At 40.9% G+C, this 26,865-nt stretch overlaps 1 protein-coding gene across 37 annotated transcripts in view; it reads right to left on the minus strand.

Moving 5' to 3' along the window:
• Nucleotides 1-1,797: 1,797 nt before the first annotated feature.
• Nrcam (neuronal cell adhesion molecule) overlaps nucleotides 1,798-26,865 on the minus strand; it is a 288,129-nt gene continuing 263,061 nt past the window's right edge. For 16 of the 37 annotated variants that reach the window (XM_042260672.2, XM_016007847.3, XM_006989484.4 and 13 more), the window contains 3 exons: nucleotides 17,671-17,802; nucleotides 16,861-16,939; nucleotides 1,798-8,627 (listed from right to left, as the gene is read on the minus strand). In XM_042260672.2, the coding sequence (XP_042116606.1) occupies nucleotides 8,390-8,627; nucleotides 16,861-16,939; nucleotides 17,671-17,802 (449 nt within the window). In that variant the 3' untranslated portion in view covers nucleotides 1,798-8,389. Of the gene's footprint in view, nucleotides 8,628-13,555; nucleotides 13,622-16,860; nucleotides 16,940-17,670; nucleotides 17,803-21,485; nucleotides 21,639-22,850; nucleotides 22,977-26,865 lie in introns of those variants that run through there. The other 21 variants (XM_042260673.2, XM_076550716.1, XM_076550713.1 and 18 more) reach the window with 5 other exon arrangements.

A 26,865-nucleotide genomic window follows, 5' to 3' on the forward strand; every position in this document is an offset into this window, starting at 1 on the left:
TCAAAATTGTGAGCATGAAGCCAGCCAGTTCTCTAATTTCTCCAGAGTGGAGGTGCTGTAGGTCAGAGACAGCGCCTTCTGCTCTTGCTGCTCTCCTGACACTGGATCTGTAATGGGCCTAAAGGAGTAAAAATTGCTCCATGGAAGTACCAGTTCTCTCGTGGGGTAGTTAGATGCTGAGCAGCTAAGCCCACACTCCAGATGTGCTCACTCATCTTCCCTTCATTGCCCCTATAGGGCAGACTGGGTAAGGCTGTGCTTAGCTGAGTGAGTTGAGACCGAGATCTGAAGCCCTCATCTGCCAGCTGGAGGCATGACCTCCACATTCTTATGTGTCCTTCCATCGAGAGGGAAAGCCATCATCCAGACACACCCCTGACAACCTCTAGCAACTCCGAGGGAAGGAAAGGAAATCTTGGCTTTGCTTCTGTAACATCTGCTGGCCTCATGGCCTTCAGTACTGGGAGGATCTTGAGAGCTTACATTGTTTGTTACACACCGTAATCGAAAGAGAGAGATGGGAGGCTCTACGCTTCCATCATCCCGGGCTTGGGCACAGGTCCCTCCAAAACAGGGCTCCTTCCACACCTACTTACATAGACATGTTCCTGTCTTGGCATGGGTAGCCTTTGGACTGAGGGGCTCTTGGCCTTCAGAAATAGCAGCTTTCCATCCTGAAATACTATTCTTTCACAACTAGACAGACATGTTGGCCTATTGTCTTTCAGTTTTGAACATCATGCTTATACTTTGTATAGCTTAGATTTCATGACAAACAGAAAGAGCTTGTACTATGGAGTCAAACACAGCTGAGTTCATGATAGATCTCTTCTCCAGCTGTGTGACCTTTGGGAAGAAAAAGAATGTTGTCTCACCGGTTGGTAAGAACATGAAATGCAGTTGGTGTATGTGGTGCCTAGCATGGTGCTTGGCATTTAACAGGCACTGAAGGCAAGCTTGCTCTTTTCCTCTTCCTTTCAATTCTACCACAGCAATTGCATGCTAAATAAAAAAGGATGGAATGCTGGAAATATAAACCAGGCAAACATTGCAAGGCTATTTGCATTTGGCAACAAAATTCGAAAGATTGTAATTAGCTAAAGATTACTTCTTGGTGTTCTTGGGCAGCCATAATAAAACACTGGTTACCAGTCTATTATCTCAGTGCAATTTATAAATGTGAAGGCTGGAAGTATCGATCAAGGGGTGGGCTGGCTGTTGCTATGCGAATGGCCTCATTCACTCCATGACTTCGTATGGCAAAGGGTGAGGGATGGAGCAGGAAGATGGTAAAAGTCCAACCTCAGGAAGGCTCCAAAGGTGGCCCATCACCGAGCCAGTACTGAGGAGGCTCCTCTATGTCGGGACCAGCTGTCCATACCCACAGTGCGAAGAACAAACTCAGGGTGACTCTGGTCAGCAGGGCTCTTGGGGACTAAGTCGAGCTGACTAGAGAACACAAATGTAACAAGTGCATGAATGGAAATCAAATGTTACTTCATTTCCATGGTTAACTGTAGATCTTGGATTTGATGGCCACCCATATTTGGGTGCTCATATTCTACCTTATGTGGGTCCTTGAGGTCACCCAACCAACACAGTCTGGGTGTGCTCTGTAACCTTGTCCTGACCTACAACACCATGCACACCTAAGCAGGTGGGGAGAAGGCCACCACAGACTTCTGAAAAGGCAGGTGTGGTCCCCCACATGAAGACAAGGCAGAACCAGGCCCCCCCCCCTCTGCCCCATCTTGGGGTGAGCAGTCCAAAGAAAGAAAGAGCCTGTAAGGGGAGGAGTCACTTGTGTCCAGTTTATTTTCCTTTCAAAATCAACTTTATTGAGATACAACATATATAACAAAGTACACTCAGTCTAAGCATATAATTTTTGAGTCCTGATGAATGAATACCCATATAACTATCCTCACAATCAAATATGGACTGCTCCCATCCTCTAGAAGAGTTCTCTCTGCCTCCCAGAGGGAAATCCCTCTGCAAACACCAATCCCTGGCCAACACAGTCTGCTTCCTGTCCTTGTAGGAAAGTTTCAGCTGCTCCAATGTTTCATATGAACAAAACCTTTGGTTTGGCCCCTTTCACTTGGTGGCATGAGATCCTTGTACCAGGGGTTGTACTTACTGTTTAGTGGTGGTCTGGACATGGTGCACATTTAAAAACTTTGTTTAACCACTTACCTATTATGGGCATTTAAACTAGTCTTTGAAGGGTTTTGTGTGTGTGTGTTTTGTTTTTATTTGTGTTTTTTGTTGTTTTTTTCTGGTTATGAAGAATACCTGGTCTCTTCCTTTAATTTCAAAGCTAAGCCATTCCCATTCCTCATGATGGGATAGGAGAGAGGCTAGCTCACAGGCTGAGTGTCTTACTCCACACAAGCTAGTGTGTTCAAAATCAGAGGGATTTTTTGATAGACAAGTGCTGGTCTATACCTGCAGAGTTCCTGAACCATTTGATCTGGGACAGGTCAAGAATGTGATTCTAACAAGCAATGCTGTCATTCTGGGGAATACCTGGAGTGGATGGCCTTGCAGCATCCTTGAGGAACAGGAGCTTATATGTCCATGGTGTGAGGCTCTACTCATCTCAAACCTCATTTATGCACAACTCCATTCACCCTTCAGACAAATATAAGCTTTCCTGAGATGTCACTTGATACCATAATTCACTTGTTTTAACTATAAGACTCAAGACCTTTAGTACTTCAGGCAATCACCAATTTCACATGAACCCTTGCCTCCACCTCCCTCAGCCCCAGACAGAAATCTACCTCCTGTCCTCACAGTTTTGCCCTTATGGACATTTCAAGTAAATTAGAATAGTGAGCTTTGTGCTTAACTTTTAAAATCTGAAGTTTTTTGGAGACTTCTCACATTGCTGTTTTCATCAATCCTTCACATAACTTGCCAAGTAGTATTTAATCTGACTGTGGAGCTACATCATCTATTCATATGATACACTCATTTTGTTCAGCTTTCACCTGCTCATACCCACTGGGGTTGTTTTCTAGCAGTTATGATTGGTATTTTGTAAACATACATATGCAAGCCTATGGCTAGATGTAGGCTTTCACTTCTCTTGGGTCTAGACTTAAGAGTTGAATTGTGGTCACATGGTAAATTTATATTCAATATTTAAAGAAACTGCTAAACTCTTTTCCAAAGTGGCTGCACCATCTTATATTTCCACCACCAATGTATGAGCATTCTACATGAATCTCTAGATTCATTTTATGTGGGGCACAGAAGAGAATTTGAGATCCACCCTTGGGCTGTGTTTGAGGAGTCTGTTTAAAATACTGTTCCATGACTACTTGAACAGTAGCAAAGGATAAGCTGGTCAACATCAGTTTCCACATTGGCTGCACATTAGAATCGTCTGGGGACCTTTCCTAGTGACGGTCAAGCTACAGTTCAGATAATGAAAACAGTGACTTTGTGGGCCTGGGTGAACAGGCACCAGGCTTTGAAAACTGTCAGGTGATTTCAATGAGTCAGCTATGACAAAAAAAAAAATTTATCTTTTGTTGTTGAGTCACCCACTGAGATAATGAACCACACACTTAGAACTGAAGAAAGGCATGGTCTACAGAACATGCTGGGTGGGACTGGGGACGTTTTACAGCCACAGAAAGAACAAAGGAGGTACTGTCCAGCCAACAGGGGCTTCTACAATTACCCTCATATACCTTTTCTGCTATTACTTCAAGCATTTGGCCATGAGGTGGAGGACAACTGGTAACAGAAGGGGTGTGAGATGGAGACCGGTGTGAAAGTGTGTTTGTTTCTGAGACACTTGAGCTGTTAGAAAGTCAGTAGACACCGAGAAAAGTAGGGGCAGGGGCGATCGATGGGTGGCACCTGTCAGGGAGGAGGTGTCCAGACCCAGGTAGAAACATTCTACTTTCATTCTTGCCCCGGTCTTTCCCTCACTTCCAGCTCAACACAGCCCCCTGCTTTGCAGACCCTGGTCACTAGTCTTCCAGGGAAGCCCATTCTCCCACTCCTGTTCACTACATCAGATCTATTCTGGAGGACATCCCATCCTCAACCCTCTTGTTCACGCTCCTCTCCCTTAGCAGATTGCTCTGAGCCCCCACGGCTTAAACTGCTGCCCTTAATCTTAGGAGTTCCTTGACCCTTTCCATTGCTCCACACTTTCCTTTGCTTCTTGACTAAATACAGAAGCTTGCCATGCGGTCCTCAGCCCAGCATAGACTGGCCTCCACACCTAGGCAGGCATGCTGGCATGGCCCTGGCCAGCTTTGTCCCCTTGCTTTTCTATGGCTTTTCCTTGCCTTTCACCTTTCAGCTCACATTTCGTTCCTCGGGGCCTCTCTCCTGACCACCATGTCCAGCCTGGATGGCACTACCACTTGCTCATGTTTCCCTTCTGAGCTCTTTCCCAACTGTGGACTTGCACCCACCCAGGCGGTTGGTTATCTGGTCATACTTGTCTTCACACACTGGGCTCCAGGCCCCGGGGCAGCAGGGCTCCCACCTGGTTTTGCTTGTGTTTCTTCCCGGCTTTAGCAAGTGCTCAGATTATTTGTTACTAGGACCCACAGGATTAAAGAGGAAAGGCAGATCAGATTGGACATCATCTGCCCCATCATTATCTCACTGAGAAAACGGGCATGGAACGCTTAGAGGAAGGGTTCCTGCACAAAGCTGGCAGATGGCGGAGTTGGAAAATGAATCCTTCTCTTTGGGCCACTGTTCTTTCCACCCCACCGAGCCACTATTTAGTACAGATCCTGCAGTAATATTCTCTGCTCTTCCCCCGTCTTCTCCTCCGTGAGTCATAAGAGCTGTGGGTGGTGTTTAAACCACTTCTGTGTGTGATCTATTCAATAACAAACATCAAACCATTAATGCCAGACAAAAACAGTATTCTTGAAGAAAGGGGTTGAGGCCATTTTAAGGACACCCTTTCCTTATCGTCACACACATCAACCTGACAAAGGGGGCCAGTGGACTCCGGGGCAACTCCTCTCCTGACCCACCCAGGCTGCAGCCCAATAAGGAAAAAAAAACTATGCAAAGGGCTCACACACCTCATGCTTCCTCTCTGGGAACTGTGAACTCACTAGGGAGAGCTGCAGTCCCGTCTCCTTCGTTGCAGCAGGCGATCATTTTCTGCACCATCAGGCCATCCTTTGATTATCCAAAATGATTAGGATGTGTGTCCCTAGGCGGCTTTCTCTAAGTGGGTTTCTTTTGCACAGAATAAAGCACGGGGCGCCCTCTGGTGGTCAGCTGTAGCAACGTCTCAAGTGGGAGCGATTCATTCCGTGGGTGAGAATCCCTGAGTTCCTGGACTCTCCTTATCTCTAAAGTCGTTAAAACCACCTGAACAAGATGGTTTGTACCGCTTTACAACTACCAGATCTTTCTGAGGTCATACTTATGGTTTTACAGCCCCTTCTGCCACAGAATGCGGCTGTGGTTTGTTAATCTGGCTCACAGTGGCGAGGGAGAAAGGGGGTCTGAGAGAGAGCCGCCAATGTGCCCTCTGTGGGAAGAATACGGAGCTCTATTTGACATCTCCAGGTCTCTTTATAAGGTGTTATCTAAAAAACTGAGAGGGCAAGGCGGATCTCCTGGGTGTAGTGCAGGGACCAGGGGCCAGTGACTAAGGGGCAGGTGATGGAATGTGGGTAATTGCTGAGCTTGGGCTGTTTGGACGCCTATACAGCTTGGAGACAGAATGAAGGTGGAGAGAAGGAAGCAGATGGTGTGTTTGTAATACATATGAGTGTTCAAATTCTCTCATCAAGCAGCCATGTTCAGAAATACAGCCTGACTGTGGTCCAGGAAAGAGGAGGTCCGAGCTGGAGAAATGGACTGTTGATCACTGACTGGGCACCAGCAATTGGCCTTTTTAAAGAAAGGACACAACATGATTGATTTCTTCTCCTTTTCTCAAAAGCCTGGTACCACTATCTCTTTTTGTTTAGCCCCTAACCTTCTATTAAAATGTCTGGATTATGCTTCTTATTAATTCTCGTGTTTAGTTTTGTGATAATGTCCTAGGCCTTTAAAAAATAAAACAAAAAAAGTCAAAATTTATTCAAAATCTTCAGAAATACAGGTTTGAAGAAGCTAAAACTCGTGCTATCCAGACTGTTTAATAGTCACTTTCTGATGGCAACCTGGTCCCATTTTCCTGCTCTGTATACAGATTATCGGATCATTATACCAGTCACATACACTGGGGCATTCCCACTCCACTAGGAACATGGTAGATGCAAAACAGGGAAGGACATGAAAACCACACTTAATTTTTAATACAAAATCTGCAGTAATCTACAGATGAAGGTGACTTCTTCGTGCACAGAGACGTTTAGCGTCTATAGTTACGGAAGAGCAGAAACTGCATTTATTTGTTTTTCTCTGAAAACATTGAAGTAACTTTTGTCTTTGTGTTTTCTGATGTCTAGGCAAGGCTGTCTTATTATTTGTATTTCCAATAGGCAGGCTGGGTTGTGGAAAGTAAACATGAAGACATGAGAATATTTAGGGCCACCTCCTTTGGGGATCACTTTAAAACAAGCTTTCCCTGTATGCAGCAAAGATGCCAAGTGACAAATCCTACTGTACTCCATTGGCAAAATGCTGAGGATTTCAGCCAGAAACTGGCTGAAACAGTGGGTAAAAAAGTTCACTATTTCAGTTTCACAGCAAAAAGGAGAGGGAAAGACCCACAAAAGGCATTTGGATGTTTTTCAGTCCCATACACTGAATTAATTAATGAGCTTACTTCTCACACAGCAGAACATAAACATTGCTTGCGTGTTTATTTGCACGTAACACCTATAAGCATATAGCTTCTACCCTTTACGTATATTTACAAATTCAACAGAATATCTACATATAAAAAGCTTTACTTAAAATTAAACTTGATGCAAGTTATGAGAAACCAATTTATTGGCAAATGAAAGTGAGCATTCTTTCAACCATAGGCTGTCATAGACTTTTATATTGGAGGTAAGCCATTTCACACACATTGTTTATGACTGTGATAGGCTATGTGTGTTTATTCTTTAGACTGCAGCTGTAATACCTTTGACCGCTGGCCTAATTAAGCGCTTGCCAGATTTTGCAGATTCTGGAGTGTGCCTGTGGCAACTTGCACACACATTGCTGAAGGCTGCCGAGTTTGAAAGCTCGTACAGGTATAGTGGGTAGTGTATCACTGTTTGCATGCTGTTGTATGTTTTTAGTTCTACAATCATTGGTTTTTCCATCCATTTCCAACCACGCCATTTTTCTTTTTCAATGTGACTTGTTTGGCTAGAAACCAGAAAAGACCACAAAACCACCACGTGATCCAGTCAATGACAAAGCTTTCTTTGTTTTTGACATTTATGGGGGAAAGCCCCTTCAAATAAACTTGTTTTTATTTTCACAATTTTCCAGCATGTCTGTTGGCTCTCATTATCTCTGCCTTTTAAAGGTTCATTTCTAACAGCCGCAGTAACACAGGATAGAGTTGCCCAGACTGGCCCAGGCAGAGTGCAGGAGCCAGGGGATGCTCAGTGTCTGAAGGCGCTGCATGTGTCTTGCCCTGCATTTTCTGGATTAAAACTTGAAATCTAACTTGAGGGTTTTGTCTTCAATTCTTTCAGGATGGCACAAATGCTAGAAGGTGTCACAAAATGCAATGTTTATGCCCCCAGATGATTGAACACAGAGAGTGTAAGAAGAGGAATACTGCCACCGTAACCTGGAAGGTTAAGAAGCCTAGGAAGTAACAGGAGTAAAGGATAGGTAACAGAGTCTCAGTGAGCATTAGCAGATGCACCTGGCATAATTAACTCATGTAGCAAGTAGATACTGTACATACCGTTCCTAACAGTCTCCCGAAAAGACTAACGACAACTAGACATAGTCACGAGTTCCACAACAATGTCCGCAGAGACATTGGAGCTCTAGAGAACACTACAGTAACACTCTCCACAATAACAACGGAATTTATATTCAGGGTTCGGCAGCGCATAGTGTCAACAAAGTACCCGACCACATCGCAATCACATACACAGGTGTGTCCTCTGTGCCGCAGGTTTCATGCATCTTATTGAACTGTATCCCACACAGGGAATAATGTGATCTATTGAGGATGTTGAATTTTGTTTTTAATCGGTTCCAAGGAAATTGAGAAAACCCACTCTGAACAAAAAAAGTACTCACTTTGTACCCCAGTTCATGTTAACGTATCATTTGACCGAGTTATGTTCTTGCTTTGTTCTCATAATACTCACATACAGCAGAAAACATCCTTTCTACCCATATGTCCACAGGATGAGAGGGATGAGAAGTGCTCAGGAAAAACATTCCAGAGAAGTGGGACACTGACGCAGAGCTTAAAGACTTAAACAAAGGAGTTCATGGCGTTGACAGGTGAAGGGGCCTCTGAGCTCTCGTTTCCCTCGGCTGGTTCTTTCTCTTTCTTACCACTGTATTGTCCAATAAAGGAGCCGTCCTCATTGAATTGGCCATTCACCCCCTCTCCATAGTCAACCAGGCTATCATCACTATCTTCTTTTTTCACAGTCCTGTCTGAAGGTGTTCGGCTTCCTTTTTTCAAAGGCTTGTGGTCTTCTGCATCGCTGGAAAAAAAAAAAAAAGGAAAAAAAAAAAGAAACTATTTCGGTAAGACTGGCATTTAGGTAAAGTGCCTTGTTTTTACAGACCGTGCATGCAAATTATGAAAAAGCATATGGAGTCCTGAGCTGCTGCAGCCAAATCTAGCTGCCAGGTGGATTCCAGGGGCTAGGGTGGTGCTGGAATGGAAATCAGGCACAGAAATGTTGAATCATGGTCTGCGGCAGAGCGGATGGCTTTCCGAGTGTGCGTGCTAATTTAAATGAGAGGTTCTGACGCCTGATTAGAAGGCAATCCAGGAACAATCACAAGCTTTAGAAGGAGGGTTGAGGATAGCTGAAAACCATCCCTGTTGCAATTCAAGGGAGCAGGACAGAGCTCAGGACAGGGGCGAGTTAGTGTGTTAAACTGTAGAACATCTCTGATTCCTTGGATGTGAATGGAGCATGATTTTGGTTACATGTGAAATATGGATTGTTTTTCCTGAGCCAGAAGGAGAAGCAAAATCCTGCAGTAAATAATTTTGTTACTGAGTGCAGGCCAGATTTGTGAACTTCCGCCTTACCTTTCAAAAGACCTAGAAATCCATTAAAAGGAGGCAGAGGAAACAAATGAGAACAGCCTAAGAAGAAAAGCACAGTCCTTATACTGATATAGGTCACAGTATCTTTTTTCTGAAGATTTTTTGGTCAATTGGGTAAAGGTTTATTAATTTGGAAAGACAAACACTTTAACTTAAAAGCACTATATTTGAACCATAAACAGCATGCTCCCAAGACCTTAAGGGGGTGAGTGCTTCCAAACTCACAATTAAGTATGTTCTGTCGTCTGCTTAACAGGTGCTATATATACACTGAGGATGTCCAAGGCTTGCACTTAGGCAAAGTATCATGAGAGTCTATTATTATTTTGCTTATTTCTTTGTTGAACCCTTAAGCACAACTTCTGAAAGCAAAAGAGTATTCACTATGTTTAGGAATGTCCACTAACATGGCCACATATGTCACTGAATTTCAGATCATCCACTGACATGGTCATATGCATAGGTTCAGTGACTGACTCCTTAACAGGTAACATTTGGGAAAAATAGCAAAAAAGAAAATTTATCAGCAACAACCCCATGTGAAATAAAAATGATGCACAATACTTGAACTAAATAAAAGTCCTGATGTACTTGATGTGACAAGGGGTCACTGTAACTTCAGTGTTACCTTAACAACTGATGTTAAGATCATCGTTAGTAAAACTGATTTTTTTTCTAGTCAAGCTACAAAGATTTAAAGATAAACAAATAAATATGTCTCCTTTGGTAATACTTTCTGCTAGCAATCTCTTACTTTTCTTTCCAAGAAGAATGAGTTGAAACTTTCATGTGCTTTCAAAAAAAAGAAAACAACAAAACAAAATAAAAAAACAACCTGTTCAGGTAATACACAAGTACACACTGCCATCTGAACTATCAATACAACTTGGTGACATCAGAGCTCATTGGGGTGGCCTGTTGAGGGGGGCATTTCAGAGGGCATAACACCCATACAACCCAACTTATAAAAACAGCTTACACGGCATCTTTGAGATTTAGCTATGAACTTATAACTTTGCTTAAATACTTCTGATGATCATGCCCCTGAAGAGTCCAATGATAAACAGGATTTTGCCACCTGAGTTTCACCTGTTATTCTGCTTAGAAGAACTAATGAGCCAAGGAATACATTATAAGACATGTTCATTATGCCATTTCTTTGATCCAGTCTTCCTTCCATCTACTAGAAATACCTCCTCCCCTAAGGTAGATGTCATTCTAGGCACTGGGCACATAGAAACAAGCCACACAGACTGAAATGCTGACCTCACATCCAGTGGGGTAAAATGCAGTTAACAGTAAAGAAAACTACTTATGTCAGGTGATGAGCACTTCAGAGACTCTAGAGTTGATTCAAGATGACAGAAGGAGCTAGGGAAGAGGAGGGAGGGCTGACAGAAGATATCCAGGGAAGGTCTTCTTTGAAAGCACCTTCTTAGATCGAGGATCTAAGAGCTAAGTTAGCCGTGTGGATGATGAGAGTGAGAGCAGTTATGGCAAAAGCACCAAGCAGCACACACGATCTGCGGCAGGGCAGGCCTGGCATGTTCTAGAAACAACAAGGTGCTGGCTGTGGCTGGAATTTAATGGGTGAGTGAGAAAGAGAGTAGTTGGAGGCCCAGGTTCCCTGGACACTGATGAGCCTCTGTTTAAGAGATGGAGGCCCTAGAAGTCCAATGCGCTATCCATTGCGCCACAGAGCGGTGGTGGCGCACGCCTTTAATCCCAGCACTCGGGAGGCAGAGCCAGGCGGATCTCCGTGAGTTCGAGGCCAGCCTGGGCTACCAAGTGAGCTCCAGGTAAGGCGCAAAGCTACGCAGAGAAACCCTGTCTCGAAAAACCAAAAAAAAAAAAAAAAAAAAAAAAAAAAAAAAAAAAAAAAAAAAAAAAAAAAAAAGAGATGGAGGCCCTGTGTAGGGCCCTGGCCCCGGTTTTGTGTAGCTGTTGCCTTGCTTGCTGACCTTGACCTCCCTATGCTGATTCCCTGCTAGTTTCTACCCTCCTGAATGCTTAAGGGAAGTTCTTTGTTTGTGTATCATGCATATTGGGCATAAACAGCTTAGATGCAAGAATGTAGAACATCTGTAGCAAACTTCTGCCCTCCTGGGTTCTCCCATTGTGCTGTAAGCCTGTATTTAAGGACTCCTCCCTCCTTCAATAAACAGCATTCTGCATTCTGCTGAGGCGAATGACCTGCTGTCTCGTCTCTGTTTTTTGATCCACAGCTCCTGGCTTGGTCATGGTGAATGGGTGGTGGTAGCAGGGGTGTTACCGCAACAGCCCTGGGGGTATTTCCACAGGTGAGCACTGCGGTCTGACCTACATTACTCTAAAGGCACAAACCCTGCCATCAAGTGCTGACAGTAGTAGCCTGGCCTTGAGAGGAGGGGTTGGTAAATTCTGGCAAACTTGAGCCATTTTATTTATTTGTGATTTATGTATTGCCCCTGGCTCCTTTTCTGCTACATCGGCAGAATTGCAGAGTTCCAGCTAAGACTATGTGGGCTGCAAAATCTAAACCATTTACCCAGGGCTCTTTATAAGTGTGAGTCTGCAAAGCTTTGCCATAGAGTCAGGGTGGGGGCAAGGGGCAGGATTACTTCCGTTATCCAGGAGAGAGATGGCGGTGGTTTGGACCTGGGTGGAATGTTGAAGAAGTTTAAACAAAATGCTCAGATTGTGGTCATATTTTGGAAAGAAGAGTAAGGAGGACTTCCTGATGGATTGGTTAGGGAGCCAGAGGGAGGATGATGGCACCAGAATGTCTGGCCTAAATAAGAAGCTTGGCATTACCCCTTTTCACTGTGCAGCAGAACATGCTCGGGTGAAGATCCGAGTTTGTACATGTCAGAACCACCACTTCTGTAATAATGTTATGAGACTTTTATGACCATGATAAGTAAAATCAACAAAAATACCACAAGAAAGTCAAGCTATGGAGCTGATGCAACTCACAAACATGGACAAGGAGACCTGAACTCATAACAAGCCAAATGTAGCCAACCACTGAAGAGATAAAATACAATATCCAAGTTGGGTCAAATTTAGGAATGCAAATTTGATTTAGTATGAAAATATAATGTATGAAATTTACCACTTGTATTTTGTAGAAAGAAAAAAAACCTGTGATCATCACAGTAGATATAGAAAAAAGTATATGATAGAGTTCAACACCCACTCAGATGAAGATAACTTAAATACACTAGAAAGGGGAAATCTGGCTAAGCATGCCTACATGAAAACTACAGTGAACAGAATCCTTGATGGCCAATGCTGAAGTGTTCTGTCTAGAATTAGAAATAATGGTAAGGATGGCCGTTGTCTCTTCCTCCTTCTCTCCCTCTTCCTTGTTTTCATCCTCTCCTTCCTCCTCCTTCTCTATGGTTTTGAAGACAGGGTCTACGTAGCCCAGGCTGGCCTAATACTTCCAACCTTGCTATGTAGCTGAAGATGACCTTGAACTTCTCATCTTCCTGCCTTTGCCACCCAAGTGCTAGGAGTATAGACATGGGCTGCCATACTTGGCTGCTTTCAGCACTGCTAATGAAAGCTACCCAGGAGTATCGAGCAATATGATGGGAAAAAGAAGTGACACTTTTCACACAACCCACCAAGTTGGTAGTTCTTTGTATTCCTCACTAGATTATAATCTCCCAGTGAGGGACCAAATTCTATTATGTTCAATTTTCCTAAGGTCACGCATATACTAGGCACTCAGTAAATATCCTTTGGTAAATTCATAATAAAAACTACAATAGAAGAGACCAAGAATATTTCAGAAATGCTTTAGAATTCTAACATTAAATTTTTCATCCCTTCTTAATATTAGAACAGCAGATAAAGCATTGGCTTGTATTTTTCTTTCTTTCATACTAAGAATACATTTTAGGGAGTTCATTCATGTCTTTCCCAGTAGTTCCTGGTTCATACCCATGAAATGTTTACTAAAATAAAAACAAGTAAATAAATCTATAATTACATTTGATTTTCCAGCAGCAACCATCGTACCATGATCAAATGATACAACAGTGTTATTGACATCCATGCACCCAAACCTTATGCTGGCATACTATAAGAGTTCATTATTATATGCTTACAACCAGTTCATATTTATGAGCACAATAAGCCTGAAGTATGTAACAAATGCAATACCACAGGCTTGTATCAGCCAAGCTTTGAGCAAGAGTTAGCAAGCTGGCAGCAGGCTGTGGTCACATGAATGACAAGATTACCATAGCACAATCCTCCATTTGGGCAGTAAATCATGGTTCACATAGCACAGGTATATGGTTTACAACCTAGGCTCACTCTTGTTTTTAAAGAGAATGCGTCTAAAGAATAAGGAAATACTTACATAGTTGGCTGCACTGTTTCTTTGATTTTTCTATATGCTAGTAAGGATGCAGATCCTACTGTCTGTATAATTAAAGAGACAAACAAAGAAAGCTGCAGGCTTCTGAGAGAGCGTAGCTGCTTAGGGGTGGGTCTTGGAGTCAGGGTATGGGCATATAGCATATGGGAAAAAAAATCAGATTTGGCCACTATGGGAGTTCCATCCCTCTTTGCACTATAACATTTTGTCTGGCTTGGAGCCAACCATGCAGAATTGTTCCATCCTCAGGCTGAAGAAAGTGTGAAACACAAATGGAATTAATTTATATTTCAACAATAGTCCTAATTGTGTGTCAGCATGAGACCAGCATTATAGTTCATTTTCAGAATGCAGGAGACTAAGAATCAATAAGAAATACAGAGCCCAAAACTTCTAGAAGGTGCAAAGTAGAGAAAGGACCCCGGTGATTTAGGGAAGAGAATAACACTCAAATGTACCATTAAAACAAATAATTCTCCATAAATAGTTGGAACCGTTTTCATTCATTATGACTATCAGATTCAAAAGGCTTAAATGGAAAGAACCAAAGGGAATAAAGCTGAGGAAGTATCTGAATGTCTAAGCACAAGGTCACATCGACAACAGCAATGTCCTGGAATTTGGGAGATGCGATTTCTCATGAAGGATTGTTCTCACTAACTTGGAAATTCACTCAAAACCACACCACCAAGTTGTGGATTGAGTTGAAGACACTCATCAGAACTTTATTTCCTTAGGACCCTCCAGGATTAATGTCATTCCATGAGTGACAAGTATTTTTGTCCTCATGCCAATTGGGCTTGTATTCAATGGGCCCAAATGGAAAGTCTCTCTATCCTGAGAAACTTTGGCAAAAGCCAAAGACAGCCATTTGAAAACGCTTCACTGACACAGCACACACATGAATTAATGCTGAGACAAAGAAATGTGAGCCAGTAGATGTAAATCAAATTGTGACTATGAAGGTAAAAGCCAGATGCTTGCTATGTACTGCTCTGAAAACAGAACCATGCTGGAAGTTGTCAGTCACCCATAGAAAGCACAAAACTAGAAAAGAAATCTCCGAAGATGTTTAGATGCTTGAAAATTTGTCTGGATGATGAAAATTGAGACAGATACAAATTAGGCATCATAAAGGAATCAGAGGTAATGGCTAAGTTAAAAGAAAAATTAATAGCCTCTCAATTCCAAGCTAATTCATAAAACACAACCTTGACTTGAATTAAGGTTTAGTGGTGTTAGCATAGTCACCCAAAGTCACATTGTCCCGCGTCTTGGCTTCACATCAATATAATAGCAAACTGATATTTTAAGGGATTTGAGATGAGCAGTACATTGCCATATTTGCTTAAGCATGATAAGAATATGAATCCATCACAATGTGAAGAATGTATGAAATGCAATGGCTTATTTCCAATTCATGCAAATATATATTTTTCTATATTGAAGATGTAGCTTCATATCAATACACAAGGGAGTGGTGTGCATATCCTGTATGAGGTCATAGCCACATGAACTTTACAAGGATGTCCTTTAATTAGTGTCAGCTCACCTGTGTGCAGGAGAAACAGGTAGAAAAGTGAGTTATACCAGCGAAGATTTCCACTCCTCCAGAGTGAGACACAGCTGCCCTGAACTGTGCACACTGTGGGCTGCCCTATGCGCTATGGAAAACTGGTCATGGTAGGTGGGTGCTGTCTAAGGTTTTCAAACACTTTCAGCTCCAGATCCAATGTCTGGCATCAACATAACCCTTGCAAGACATTGTTCTGGTATTGTGAGCTATGGAAATTCTGAGAGCTTTTAGAAAGCATTGGCCCTTTCTGTTGAGGAGGGGAACAGCATAGGTACTGAGACACTGGAGGCCAGACATGCTCACATCTGCATGGACACTGCTATGAAAACTCATACTGAAATATACAGTTTTCCTGAATCCATTTTACATTTCCTGTGTTGGCTCTGGTTGTCCTTTATGAGTGATACTGACATGGAAATACCAAAAATGAGCTACAGAGGAAGGTAGTACCTGATGCAAATATCTATCTACAAAGGTGACTTGGAAATCACAATAGTGAATCTTTTATTTCACCCAAAAGCATTTTCTTCTGTCGAAAAAAGCCACAATATGAGCTTCATGCATATTTGGAAGATTATATTTTATGCCAACACACACAAAACTTCCCTATGTTATAAAAGGTATTTCATAAATAGAGTTATTTCAGAGCATTAAATACATGATGAAACTTACTCTGTTTTTAATGATGTCTAAAATAATCATTTCTCTCTGTGAAAGACCTATAGTATCTAGGTAAGAATAGTTTCATGTAAAGAGACTTAAAAGAAGGTAGATAGATTATACTAAATGTTTTTCTTAATATGAAGTTAAATCAAGAATGTGGTATTGACATTCTGTGAGTTAATGTACTGCCTGAATGGCTATGGTGGTTCTTAATAATTAACAGCTTCTAAAACAACCTACTCCTGATTGACTAAAAGTCGGGGAGATGGGTATTATTAAAGTATTTTATAAATCTGAGATTAAAACATCTTGGGGCTGAGCATGTAGCTCAGTAGGAGAGTGCTTGCCTAGTTTGTGCAAAGCTCTGGGTTTGGTCCAGCACACACACACACACACACACACACGCACGCACGCACGCACGCACGCACACTCACACTCACACGTACACACACACACACACACACACACACACACACACACACACACACACACACCCATTCTCTCTCTCTTGCAGCACTTGTAAGACTGAGGGAGTGGGGTCATGAATTTGGAGTCAGCTTGGCCTATGTAGTGAATCCCAGGCCAGCGCAAACTACATAGTGAGATTCAATCTCAAAAATAAAATGAAACAAAGGTGCAGAGCAGTCCTGCTAACACTGGCTTTATCAGTGCATGTTTGCCTCACACTGTAGGCTGTGCAGGGTCCCTCTAGCTCTTACTGCAACACAATGAAATTGCTGGGCTGAAGGCATGGCTTGTGTCTCTAAAAAAAAAAAAATAATAATGGATGGAATATATTCTGACTCTAAACATATGACTACAATGGAAAACTTTTATGAGGATTCTTATTTTTTAATGGAATGTTTTAGTTATAATATTTTAATCAAGAAGGGTGGATATATTTTGACATGGACTTGCCTCTAAAGTAGTAACTGCCAGGCAGGGCCCACTGCTCACTGGGTTCTGCTCTCAGAACTCAGCGAGTGTCTGAGGGTAGTGTTTAGTGGGGCAGGGAAGGCAGAGCCAGAAGGAACCAGGGCTCACCTGTATTCTCCAAATGTTCCATCATCTTCCTTCATGGGCTGGATTTCAGGGTCCGCATGAGCATCTTCCTTTTCTTTAACTGAAAAGTTTGAAGTAACATTATTATCCATTGACACTAAACTTCCTTGTTCAATGTTTGCAGGAGTGAGCTGAGACAAAGAGGAAAGATAATCTCTACATAAGTAGATACCATGCAACCATGCACCTAATATGGCCGTGAGTATGCTTTGATATTTACTAGATCAGTGTTGATTAACACATCAGGCTACTTCAGTCCCCCCACCCCGTGAGGAAATGATTTTTAAGTTTCTCATAGTTCTTCTATATTTTCCAGTCTATTTATTGGTGTATTGATGACAACAAACACTTTTGTAACTGTGCTATTTTGCAGTGTTTTGAAAAATAAATGTTTTTAATCAAAGGATAAATGGTCAAGCAAAGAAGACAGAAATCCATCCACCTTACAGGGACGGTAATGTAATGTCACACCAGTTCTTGTGTTCCATCTGGGAAAATGTACATGCTGCCCCCTTCTTCTCCTGTAGAGTGGCTTTGGGTCCTACTTCAGTGTTCATAACCCTTTGGGTCCTAAGGAAGCAGGCTTCCTTGGAGACCTGGCTGGTGTATTTCTCCACGTACCCAATGATCCACGACAGTATGCATAATATAAAGAGGGGTCAAAGTAATCTGATTAAGGAATTCAAATGTACGGCTCAAGGAGGCTATGTTGCTCTTACCCCTGCCCCTATCACTCTTTCCGGTTTAGCAGATTTATCTGCAGCATTAGGAAGCACTCCAAACCCCTCTCACCTGGATATTTACCACCCTTGTTTCTTCTAATGAAGCAGACGATGAGCAAGATTAAAATGAGGAGGGCGACAGCACACATCAGACCTATGAACCAGCCCTGGGTCGCAATATCCACTTGCCGGCTTGCCATTGCTACAAAACAAATCAAGGGCATCGATAGGAACAGGTTAACAGCAAGGTGAGAGCCATGCTGGTCTCTTTATTAAAAACAATTGCCACAGTATAGGAGCTTTCATGAACTTTTCATGAACAGGACTTCATATTGGAATGTGCCAATCATTAATAAGAAATTACATACTTAACTTTGAAAAATCTTCATTATGTAAAAAATTGAAATAGAGAAATCTTGATGAAGTGCTGTCACAGCCTGATAAACACTGGATTCACACTTACTTCAACTAGACATTCTCAATAGAAATGCATTCTCAAACCAATTAAAATCTATTATTTTGGGGATAAAATGGATATGAGGTATGCTAAGAATATAAAACTGAATTTTAAACAGAACAGAATGTATACATTTAACAAGTATTTTCTCTTCAAAAGAAACTACCTTGGAAAACTAAAATGTCAGTGGAAGGATGAAGCTATTTTTTTCAGTGTTTTGGAAATCGAGAGAGAGAAAGAGAGAGAGAGAGAAATGGCCCATGTAAGAAACCTAGCCACTAATGTACACCAGAATTGTTATTGTACAAAACACCTCAATTCTGAATGGAAATCCTGAGAATATTAAACCTGTTCTCAAAGGACCAGTATTTGCTATTGTTTGGGCTCTTTTATTCAAAGAAATTTAAAATATATTTTGATCAATAGAACCATTATTGGAATAAATGAACCGTTTGAAGAGAAAATACTCATTTGCATGTATACAGTTCTTTTACATCTCCATCTGTTCTGTATGAATAAATGATTTGAAACTCTTTATTCAGCTACTTATAGTATGCAAAGCTCATAAGAACAGTTCAGGTATTATGAAAAAGTGTCAACCACATGGGACAAAGTGCAGCATCAGTGGCTATTCAGACACACGAAGATATGTTTAAATAAGTTTGCACAAATGTTTTATTAAAGGCCTTTGTTTTTTCATTTTTTAACCATAAACAACATCAAAGATTTTCTTCTTCTGCATTCCTACATATGCCTACACTGTGCCTTTAATCTGAGTTTCTTCTGAAAAAGTTTCACCATTGGGTTAGATGTGCATGATCTTTGGATGCAGATATAAGCACATCTCAGGTTTCCTATATGCATTGAAAGTAGCATTTCATTGTGTCCTTTTTGCCACAGAAAATAAAATGGTTAAAATCAAATGTGAAATGGAATGTAAAAAATGTCCGGTGATATGTTTAAGAAATAAAATGAAAGTGGAAATATATTATTTGGAACATAAACTGGAAGCCAATAGCCTTTTCCAAACAGCTCCTCTGTGTATCATTAGTTAGAGGATTTTTGAGCTGTATTGTAACCAGGCACATGAAGAACTTGAGTATAAACAGCTCTGGCTTTCATACACATGTCACAGTGGTGGTGGTGGTGATGATGATGTCAGTGGTGGTGATGATGATGATGTCAGTGGTGGTGGTGATGATGATGATGATGTCAGTGGTGGTGATGATGATGATGTCAGTGGTGGTGGTGGCGGTGATGATGATGTCAGTGGTTGTGGTGATGATGTTAGTGGTGGTGGTGGTGATGATGACAGCAGCTAACAAGTTGGACTATTCATGTATGCTAGGAACTGTACTGAAGGGAGGATCTCTTTCAATCCTCACAAAAGTCCTCTGAGGTAAGCATTATGATAATCCCAAAGCCAGGGAGGTTGAGAACGAGAGATTTCCCAAGAGTTGAAAGGGACCTGTGTCTATCTGTCTGTCTGTCTGCCCTGTCTAGTTTCAGGCAGTGAGCATTCTACTAAGCTATTTAACTGTCCTGATACAATGCATTACTAAAAACAAGTCCAGACACCAAATCCACAAATGTCTGAATATATAATAAACTGCTTTAGGGACATTCCATTTAAAAATAGATAAAGGGTTTAAAAAATTCATTACATTCTCATTGGCAAAATAGTCTTGCCAATTTGTACATGGCCTTTGCATGCTTTTATTCAAAACTGAGCCCCAAACCACATGGCAAAGTTATTTTAATCACAAGAGTCCTTGATTTTGAAATTCTTAATGAAGTATGGCATTGTTATGAATAGTTTCAGTATGTATATCTATCATCAAATGAAATAAGATGGAGGAGATAAAAATGCAAGATGCTCAAGTATTAGTGCTGACACTGTCTTCCACAAATGGAGACTTTCAGAACTGAATTGCTTCTCATAGCTACTACCGAGTAGCTATGCAAAACTGGCTGCTCCCTGGATAACTGACTAAAGATTTTAATGTTAACTTTGAATTTTTGCTTTATAGCAAAGAAAAAATTATTTGGTATCTCTCCAATCCATTACTTAAGACTAACAAATCACAAGTGGGTAGGTATATACATACATACACACGTACATTCATACATAGACAGAAACAGATAAACACAGATGAAAGCTATGGGTTTTTGCCTTCTTGTAACTGAGCTTCAAAAGGTTTGACTGTAAAGTGATTCCTGTAGGCACATGTGTTTGAACACGAGATCCCCAGCTGGTGTTGCTCTTTTGACAGGCTGTCAAACCTTTGGCAAGTGAAGCCTTGCTGAAGGAAGTGGGTCAGTGAAGATGGGTCTTGAAGTTTTATTGCCTGGTCTGCCAATTCTATCTGTCTGCATTCTGGTCTGTCAAGTCTTACAGAGGTGAGCTGTTTGGAAGTCCCCTTTTAGAATTAATTCCTTTCCTAGACTATGTATGAAGAAGGATGTGAAATAGAAAGAACAGAATAATAGGATTTTTCTTAAAATGTACTGATTTTTAGCAGATGTATATTTAGAAAGCCTTATTTAGTCAGTTATTTAGTATTAATTTTGGTTTCTTTCTCATTTTAAAACTATTCCTGGGCAAGCATTTTTAAATGATAAGAAATGACTTCAAAAATCATGTTTTGTTAATGAAACTACAACATTCCATCTTGCCTTTGGTTTCTACAGGGGTAAGTGCATAATATCACCTCAAGAATGTATGACATGACTGAGCAGAAATGAATGTATGAACCATAGGATGAACACACACCACACAGTTGCTGTGTCAATCTGAGTAAGCAGAGATTATTTTCTATAGGGGCAGCAAATATCTGTTATTGTTATTATTATCTACATTTTACATGAACATTTCTTTTTAAAACTTTACTTTTCATACTAGGGAACTCTGAATAACATCCCAAAACTAAAACATATGCAAACAGGCATTTTTTCTGCAATAAAATGAAATATCGGATCTATAGAAAATTTTTGTACAAACTTAGTAACATTGTATTGATCATCTAATCAAATTGCAGGGTTCTGCTGGGTTATAGTCCATTTTGACATAAAGAATTCTGACTCTCTTAGATATTATTCCAACCTAAAGAGAATTTCAGACATTAATGTCAATTTAATTCAGAGAAATTTTAAATATGGAAATTATTAAAAGTTGAATTATCTAAACAATTTAAGTTGAAATTACATTTTGGTCTTTTAAAATTTGTTTTGGTCAATAATGTAGTTGAAAGAAGATTTGCCCAATTTTGTAATTCATTTAATAAAAGGAATCAAGCATAATTAAAATGCAAACACCCAACCCAACAGGGCCCTACAGATAGACATCCACAGCCTCGCAAGCTCCACCCATGCCAGCCTCTGACTAGAGTGTCTGCTGGCTTCTCCTTCTGAGCACATGTGTGCCTCACCTGGGCCTGTCTCAAACACATCCTCTGAACTCACAAAACCAGAGTCCCCCTCAGCACCAACTCGAACTTTGTATGCTGTTCCTGGCATTAGACCCTTTAACCCAAAGAAGCTTCGAGAATCATTTACAATTTCTTTCCTCCATTCTTCTTTGCCTATGGAAATTTTGTGAAAAAAACAAAAAACAAAAACAAACAAACAGACAAACAAAAACAAATTTGAACATTTCAAGGGACCAGAAGTTATATGATGTTTCAAGAAAGGAAAATTGTCTTTGAGGTAAAGATTAAAAATCTAGGATGATTAAATATAGCATTTTAAATTATTACAGATCTAATTGTGTCAAATAAGTCAGTTAAAATGAGGAGCTAAGTGAGACTATCCTCAAAGAGAAACCTATTGGGCACTTAGCATGCACACAAATGCACATAGCCCATCATGGTCATTATTCTTTTTAATACAAAGGATACTGCCTTGTCTGCTCCTTGCCTCATGAAATGTCTGAGCTCCTGCCAAGATGTTTGCATCAAGAACTGCTATACATTACATAGCTTCAGTGAACTATGAGAATGGTTCGTCAAGATTCATAAAATGAATCTTTGATACATTTAAATGTCTTTATATGTATCCAAGTTATGGATCCAATATTTCTTAATTATTGATTTTTCTAAAGGGACAATTGTTTGTAAAAACATGCATTTGCCTGATAAAGGCCTGAATAGGAAGTTGAATGATGTCCAACATTTTGTCAGATGTTTGTGCAAACATTCCCTGGCCATTCAGTCTGTGATATGCAGAGCCCACTGCATTGAGGAAGGGATGGGTTTTCATGAGTTACTGAAAACCTAAGCTGCCTACATCTCCCAGGAGACATAGCTGTATGTGAACAGAGAGCTGACTTAGGCACCATAAAACACCAAGACAACATGGATGCTTCCACAGTTTTAATTTTCTTCAATTTTGTGTAAAATTTTGCTGGGTTAATTTGGGTAAAATGAATTCTTACCTATCAGTTTTATTTCTACTACTAGAAGTTCCAGACTGAAAAAGAAAAGCTGTCTTATGTGTACTTAAAAGTTATTAGTTTTGTTTACATGTTGCATTTACAGAACCAATTTAAAGTGCTCCAATATGAAAAATAACAATAGCAGTGAGCTTATGCCCCTGACTATTAATAACAGACTATTTGTATTTATATATGAAATATGTGGGCTTGCAGTTCATCATGATTTTATTAAAATGACTCTGATTCTCTTGGTGGGATTAAGTTATTTTTCAATGCGGTCCATGGCAAACCCTAAACATTATTTTTAGTTTCCTAAAATGTGTCCCCCAAATTGAAATCAGGGTAATAAATCATGTCTTACTGCCTGCTACACCATATTCAACATAAAACTTCACATGCTCTGGTCCCTCATATTCCCAACTGATATTGGCATACGTCTCAGCAGCTGCGGCAGTGAGATTGCTGATCCTGGGATTCACTGCTCGAACTAAATACACAACAGAAAAACAAAACAAACAAAACACACAAACCATCATATTGCAGCACCATACACACTGACTGAAAGACAAAATAATATGAAATTGTTCAAATAAAATATTAGAATTTATTGTAAAAAAATTTAGTCCATGCATCTTCACTTTTGATATGGAAAGATTCCCCCAGTTACTAAAATATTATAATAACCAGAAGTAATGGTATATGATATTAAAGTTATGAGTTCTAGTACATGGTTTCTGAGTAACGTAAACTGCTTCTCATTAGATCCAGTCCCAGTAAACATAAAACCTGTCTTCATTTACTGATGGACAATGGGGATTAATGGAGTCCTGAGAACAGAAGCCATTAGAGTGTATCAGAAATTTCTAGGTACCGTGGGCTACTTTTACATTTTATTTTACATCTCAGTGAAGATCTTCAAATAATTTATATTGGGAGGAGAATGAATATTCTCTAGAGTGGTGACTTCTGGCCTGTCTTGAGTCACAGGCTGAGAATCTGAGGAGCTGAGAAACTTGCCTGTTAGAGGATGTTGAATAGTTAGGGCATGCTGGAGGAACAGGGACAAATGGGGTGGCCAGCTGTTTCTACTGGAGGTCGAGAAGAAATTAGGAGCGGTAATAAGCTGACCTGCTACATCCCAGAGAGTGACTGTCTTGCCTGGTGTTGGTTATACAGCATTTCCTAAAGAGTGTGTAACAGTATACCTGGCTTCTAAAATTCCAGATTATAGAGGCTACCTGATGTTCTCCATATGCTTACAACTTAGTAAAAAATATGTGTGAAGTAATTAGAAGTATTATTTGAGTATCTTGAGGCTAATTCTATCAGCCCATCCCAAGAGCTTCAGGTAAAAGTTAGAACTACATAAGCTAAAATGTCCAGACCCTTTTGCCACCCCAGAGAAATTATATGGGATATGAAGTCAGAAAGCACTGAGAGGCTTCCTCAGACTCTGAAATTAAATTCTAAAATGTGGTATAATTTGGAAGGTCTGTGTAGAATGCTGTGTAAACAAATGGCATTTCCTAGGATAAAATGCGGTGTGTGGGGAGAAATTGAGCTATAGAGGGATGGGAAAGAGGTGTGTACTGCACATGTGTATGGTATTGTCTAAGAACAAATTTAATTAATAAGGATAAATAAAACTTGAAAGGCATATTGAAGAAGTTAAATAATGTACTTGGTTTATGAAATATAACTAGATAACATGAATATTTTGTGGTAAGCAAAAGGAATAGCAGAGGGTAAAGCAATTACTAAATTACACAGAAACAATTTTAGTATTCCCAGATTTCTTCTTAAGTAGGCAACAACAAGAATATAATCAACTGAAAGAGTTACATGGGGATGTGTGTGAACTATCACCTGCAAAACCCTGCTATACACCAATGCATTTCTTTTAAAAAAAATCTGGAATCTGAGGCTGGAAATCAGCTGGTAGAGTGCTTGTCTAATGTACACAAAGCTCTAGGTATGACCCCAGCTTAGCATAAAAGCAGGGTGGTGGCACACTCCTGCAATCTCAAAGCTCAGAGGTAGAAGCAGGAGGGTCAGGAGCCCAAGGTCTTCCTCAGTTACACAGCAAGTTCGAGGCCACTCTAGGACACAAGGCTAGCTTAGGATGGATGAGATCATGTCTCAACAAATTATTATGATATCACAGAATTGAAGAATTCAGGAGGCTGGAGAGATGGCTCAGCAGTTAGGAGTCCTGGCTGCTCTTCTTAGAGGTCCTGAGTTCAATTCCCAGCAACCACATGGTGGCTCACAGCCATCGGTAATGAGATCTGGCGCCCCCTTCTGGCCTGCAGGCGGAACACTGTATACATAATTAATAAATTAATTAATTTTAAAAAAGAATTGAAGAATTTAGTCCTGAAATAACCATAAAAGTTTCCAGAACCATAGCAAAATAATTTTAAACAAAAGGCACTTAGCTTTTTAAATCTTAAAATTTTTTAAAAATGTATTTACATGTATGTGTATGTTTGTATGTGTGTATGTATATGTGTACAAGTGTGCACACAATTTGGCACATGTGTGGAGGTCAGAATACAAGTTGTGGAAATTGGTTCTTTCCACCATGTGGGCTCTGGGAATTGAGCTCAGGTCATTAGCTTGGTGGCAAGCACCTTTACCTGATGAGTGATCTAGCCAGCTCTAAAACAGTGGTGTCTATGAATGCTCATTCACAGCATTCAGAATTTTAGAAGCACAGAACTATAGCCCCAGCACTAGAGAAGGGGAGGCTGGAGGATCAGAGGTTCAAGGTCAAGCTCATCTATATAGCCAATTAGAATTGGCTGGGATGCATGTGACTGTCTCCAAAAATGAAGATTCATTTCTGTTTACTTCCTAGTGTTTCTTCTCTGAATTGTTTTGACACTTAAATTTTTATTTCCAGCTTTCCTGGAAGTAAATTAGTGTCTTGAAAATGTGTCCATCATTGGGGTTGGGGATTTAGCTCAGTGGTAGAGTGCTTGCCTAGCAAGCACAAGGCCCTGGGTTCGAATCTCAGCTAAAAAAAAAAAAAGAAAGAAAGAAAGAAAGAAAGAAAGAAAGAAAGAGAGGAAGAAAGAAAGAAAGAAAGAAAGAAAGAAAGAAAGAAAGAAAGAAAGAAAGAAAGAAAGAAAGAAAAGAAAGAAAGAAAGAAAAAAAGAGAAAGGAAGAAAGAGAGAGAAAATGTGTCCGTTCCCCTGTGTTCACTGAAGCATTCTTTGTGAATCAAACGGGAAGTAATGACAGATGAACAGATAATGATGACTGGCATATAAAGAAGGGATATTACTCAGCCTTATAAAAGAAGAAAGTCCTTTCTGCAACGTGGCAAATCCAAAGGTCATTATGCTATGTGAAATAAACCAGGTGCAGAAAGAAAAGTCTCTAATTATAAATGGAATCTAAAACAGTCAAACAGAAAAACAGGCCAGAACGGTGACTGCTAGAAGCAGGGGTGGGACGGGAAAATTGGATGTTGGTCAAACGGTACAAACTTCCAGTTTTAAGACAGATATATTTTGGCAGTGCCCAGCAAATATATGAGAGACCTGCCGGTGGGCTACAGTCGAGTCCCAGAGAGACCAGGTAACGAGAAGGAGGGCCCAAAGTGGGACACATTGATGGCCCTGGGAAGGGCAACTAGAAGAGATCACCCGGGTTAACTGGGGGCAGGGAGGATGGGGTGGGGGTGGGAGGATATGAACTTGAGGGATCCAGTTGGGCAGGTTGGAGGGACTGAGAGGGAGAGTAATGAAAGAGATATCTTGATGGGGAGTGGGGCGCATTTAGGGGTTAGAGAGAAACCTAGTGCCATGGAAACTCCCGGGAATCCACAAGGACGACCCCAATTAAGGCTCCTAGCAATAGTGGAGAGGGTGCCTGAACTGGCCATCTCCCCTAATCAGATTGGTGACTACCCTAATTGTCATTATAGAACCTTCATCCAGTAACGGATGGAAGCAGATGCAGAGATCCACAGCCAAGCACTGGGCGAGCTCTGGGAATCCTGTTTAAGAGTGGGAGGAAAGATTATACCAGCCAGGGGGCTCAAGGTCTTCACACAGGAACCCACAGGAAAAAACTAACCTGGGCTTATACAAGTTTATAGACTATGGACAACAGCTAGGGAGCCTGCATGGAACTGACCTAGGCTCTATGTTGTGACAGCTCTGTAGCTTGGTCATTTGTGGGATCAGAGCCTGTCCCTAGCTCTTGAGCTGGCTTTTGGGAACCTATTCCTTATACTGACTTGCCTTGCTCAGCCTTAATACGAAGGGAGGAGCTTAGTCCTACCTCAACTTGATAGGCAGTGCTTTGTTGACACCATAGGAGACTTGCCCCTTTCTGAACAGAAACAGAGGAGGAGTGGATGGGGG

The sequence above is a fragment of the Peromyscus maniculatus genome, chromosome 14 (genome assembly GCF_049852395.1).
Source record: "Peromyscus maniculatus bairdii isolate BWxNUB_F1_BW_parent chromosome 14, HU_Pman_BW_mat_3.1, whole genome shotgun sequence".
In the NCBI taxonomy this organism is placed as follows: Eukaryota; Metazoa; Chordata; class Mammalia; order Rodentia; family Cricetidae; genus Peromyscus; species Peromyscus maniculatus.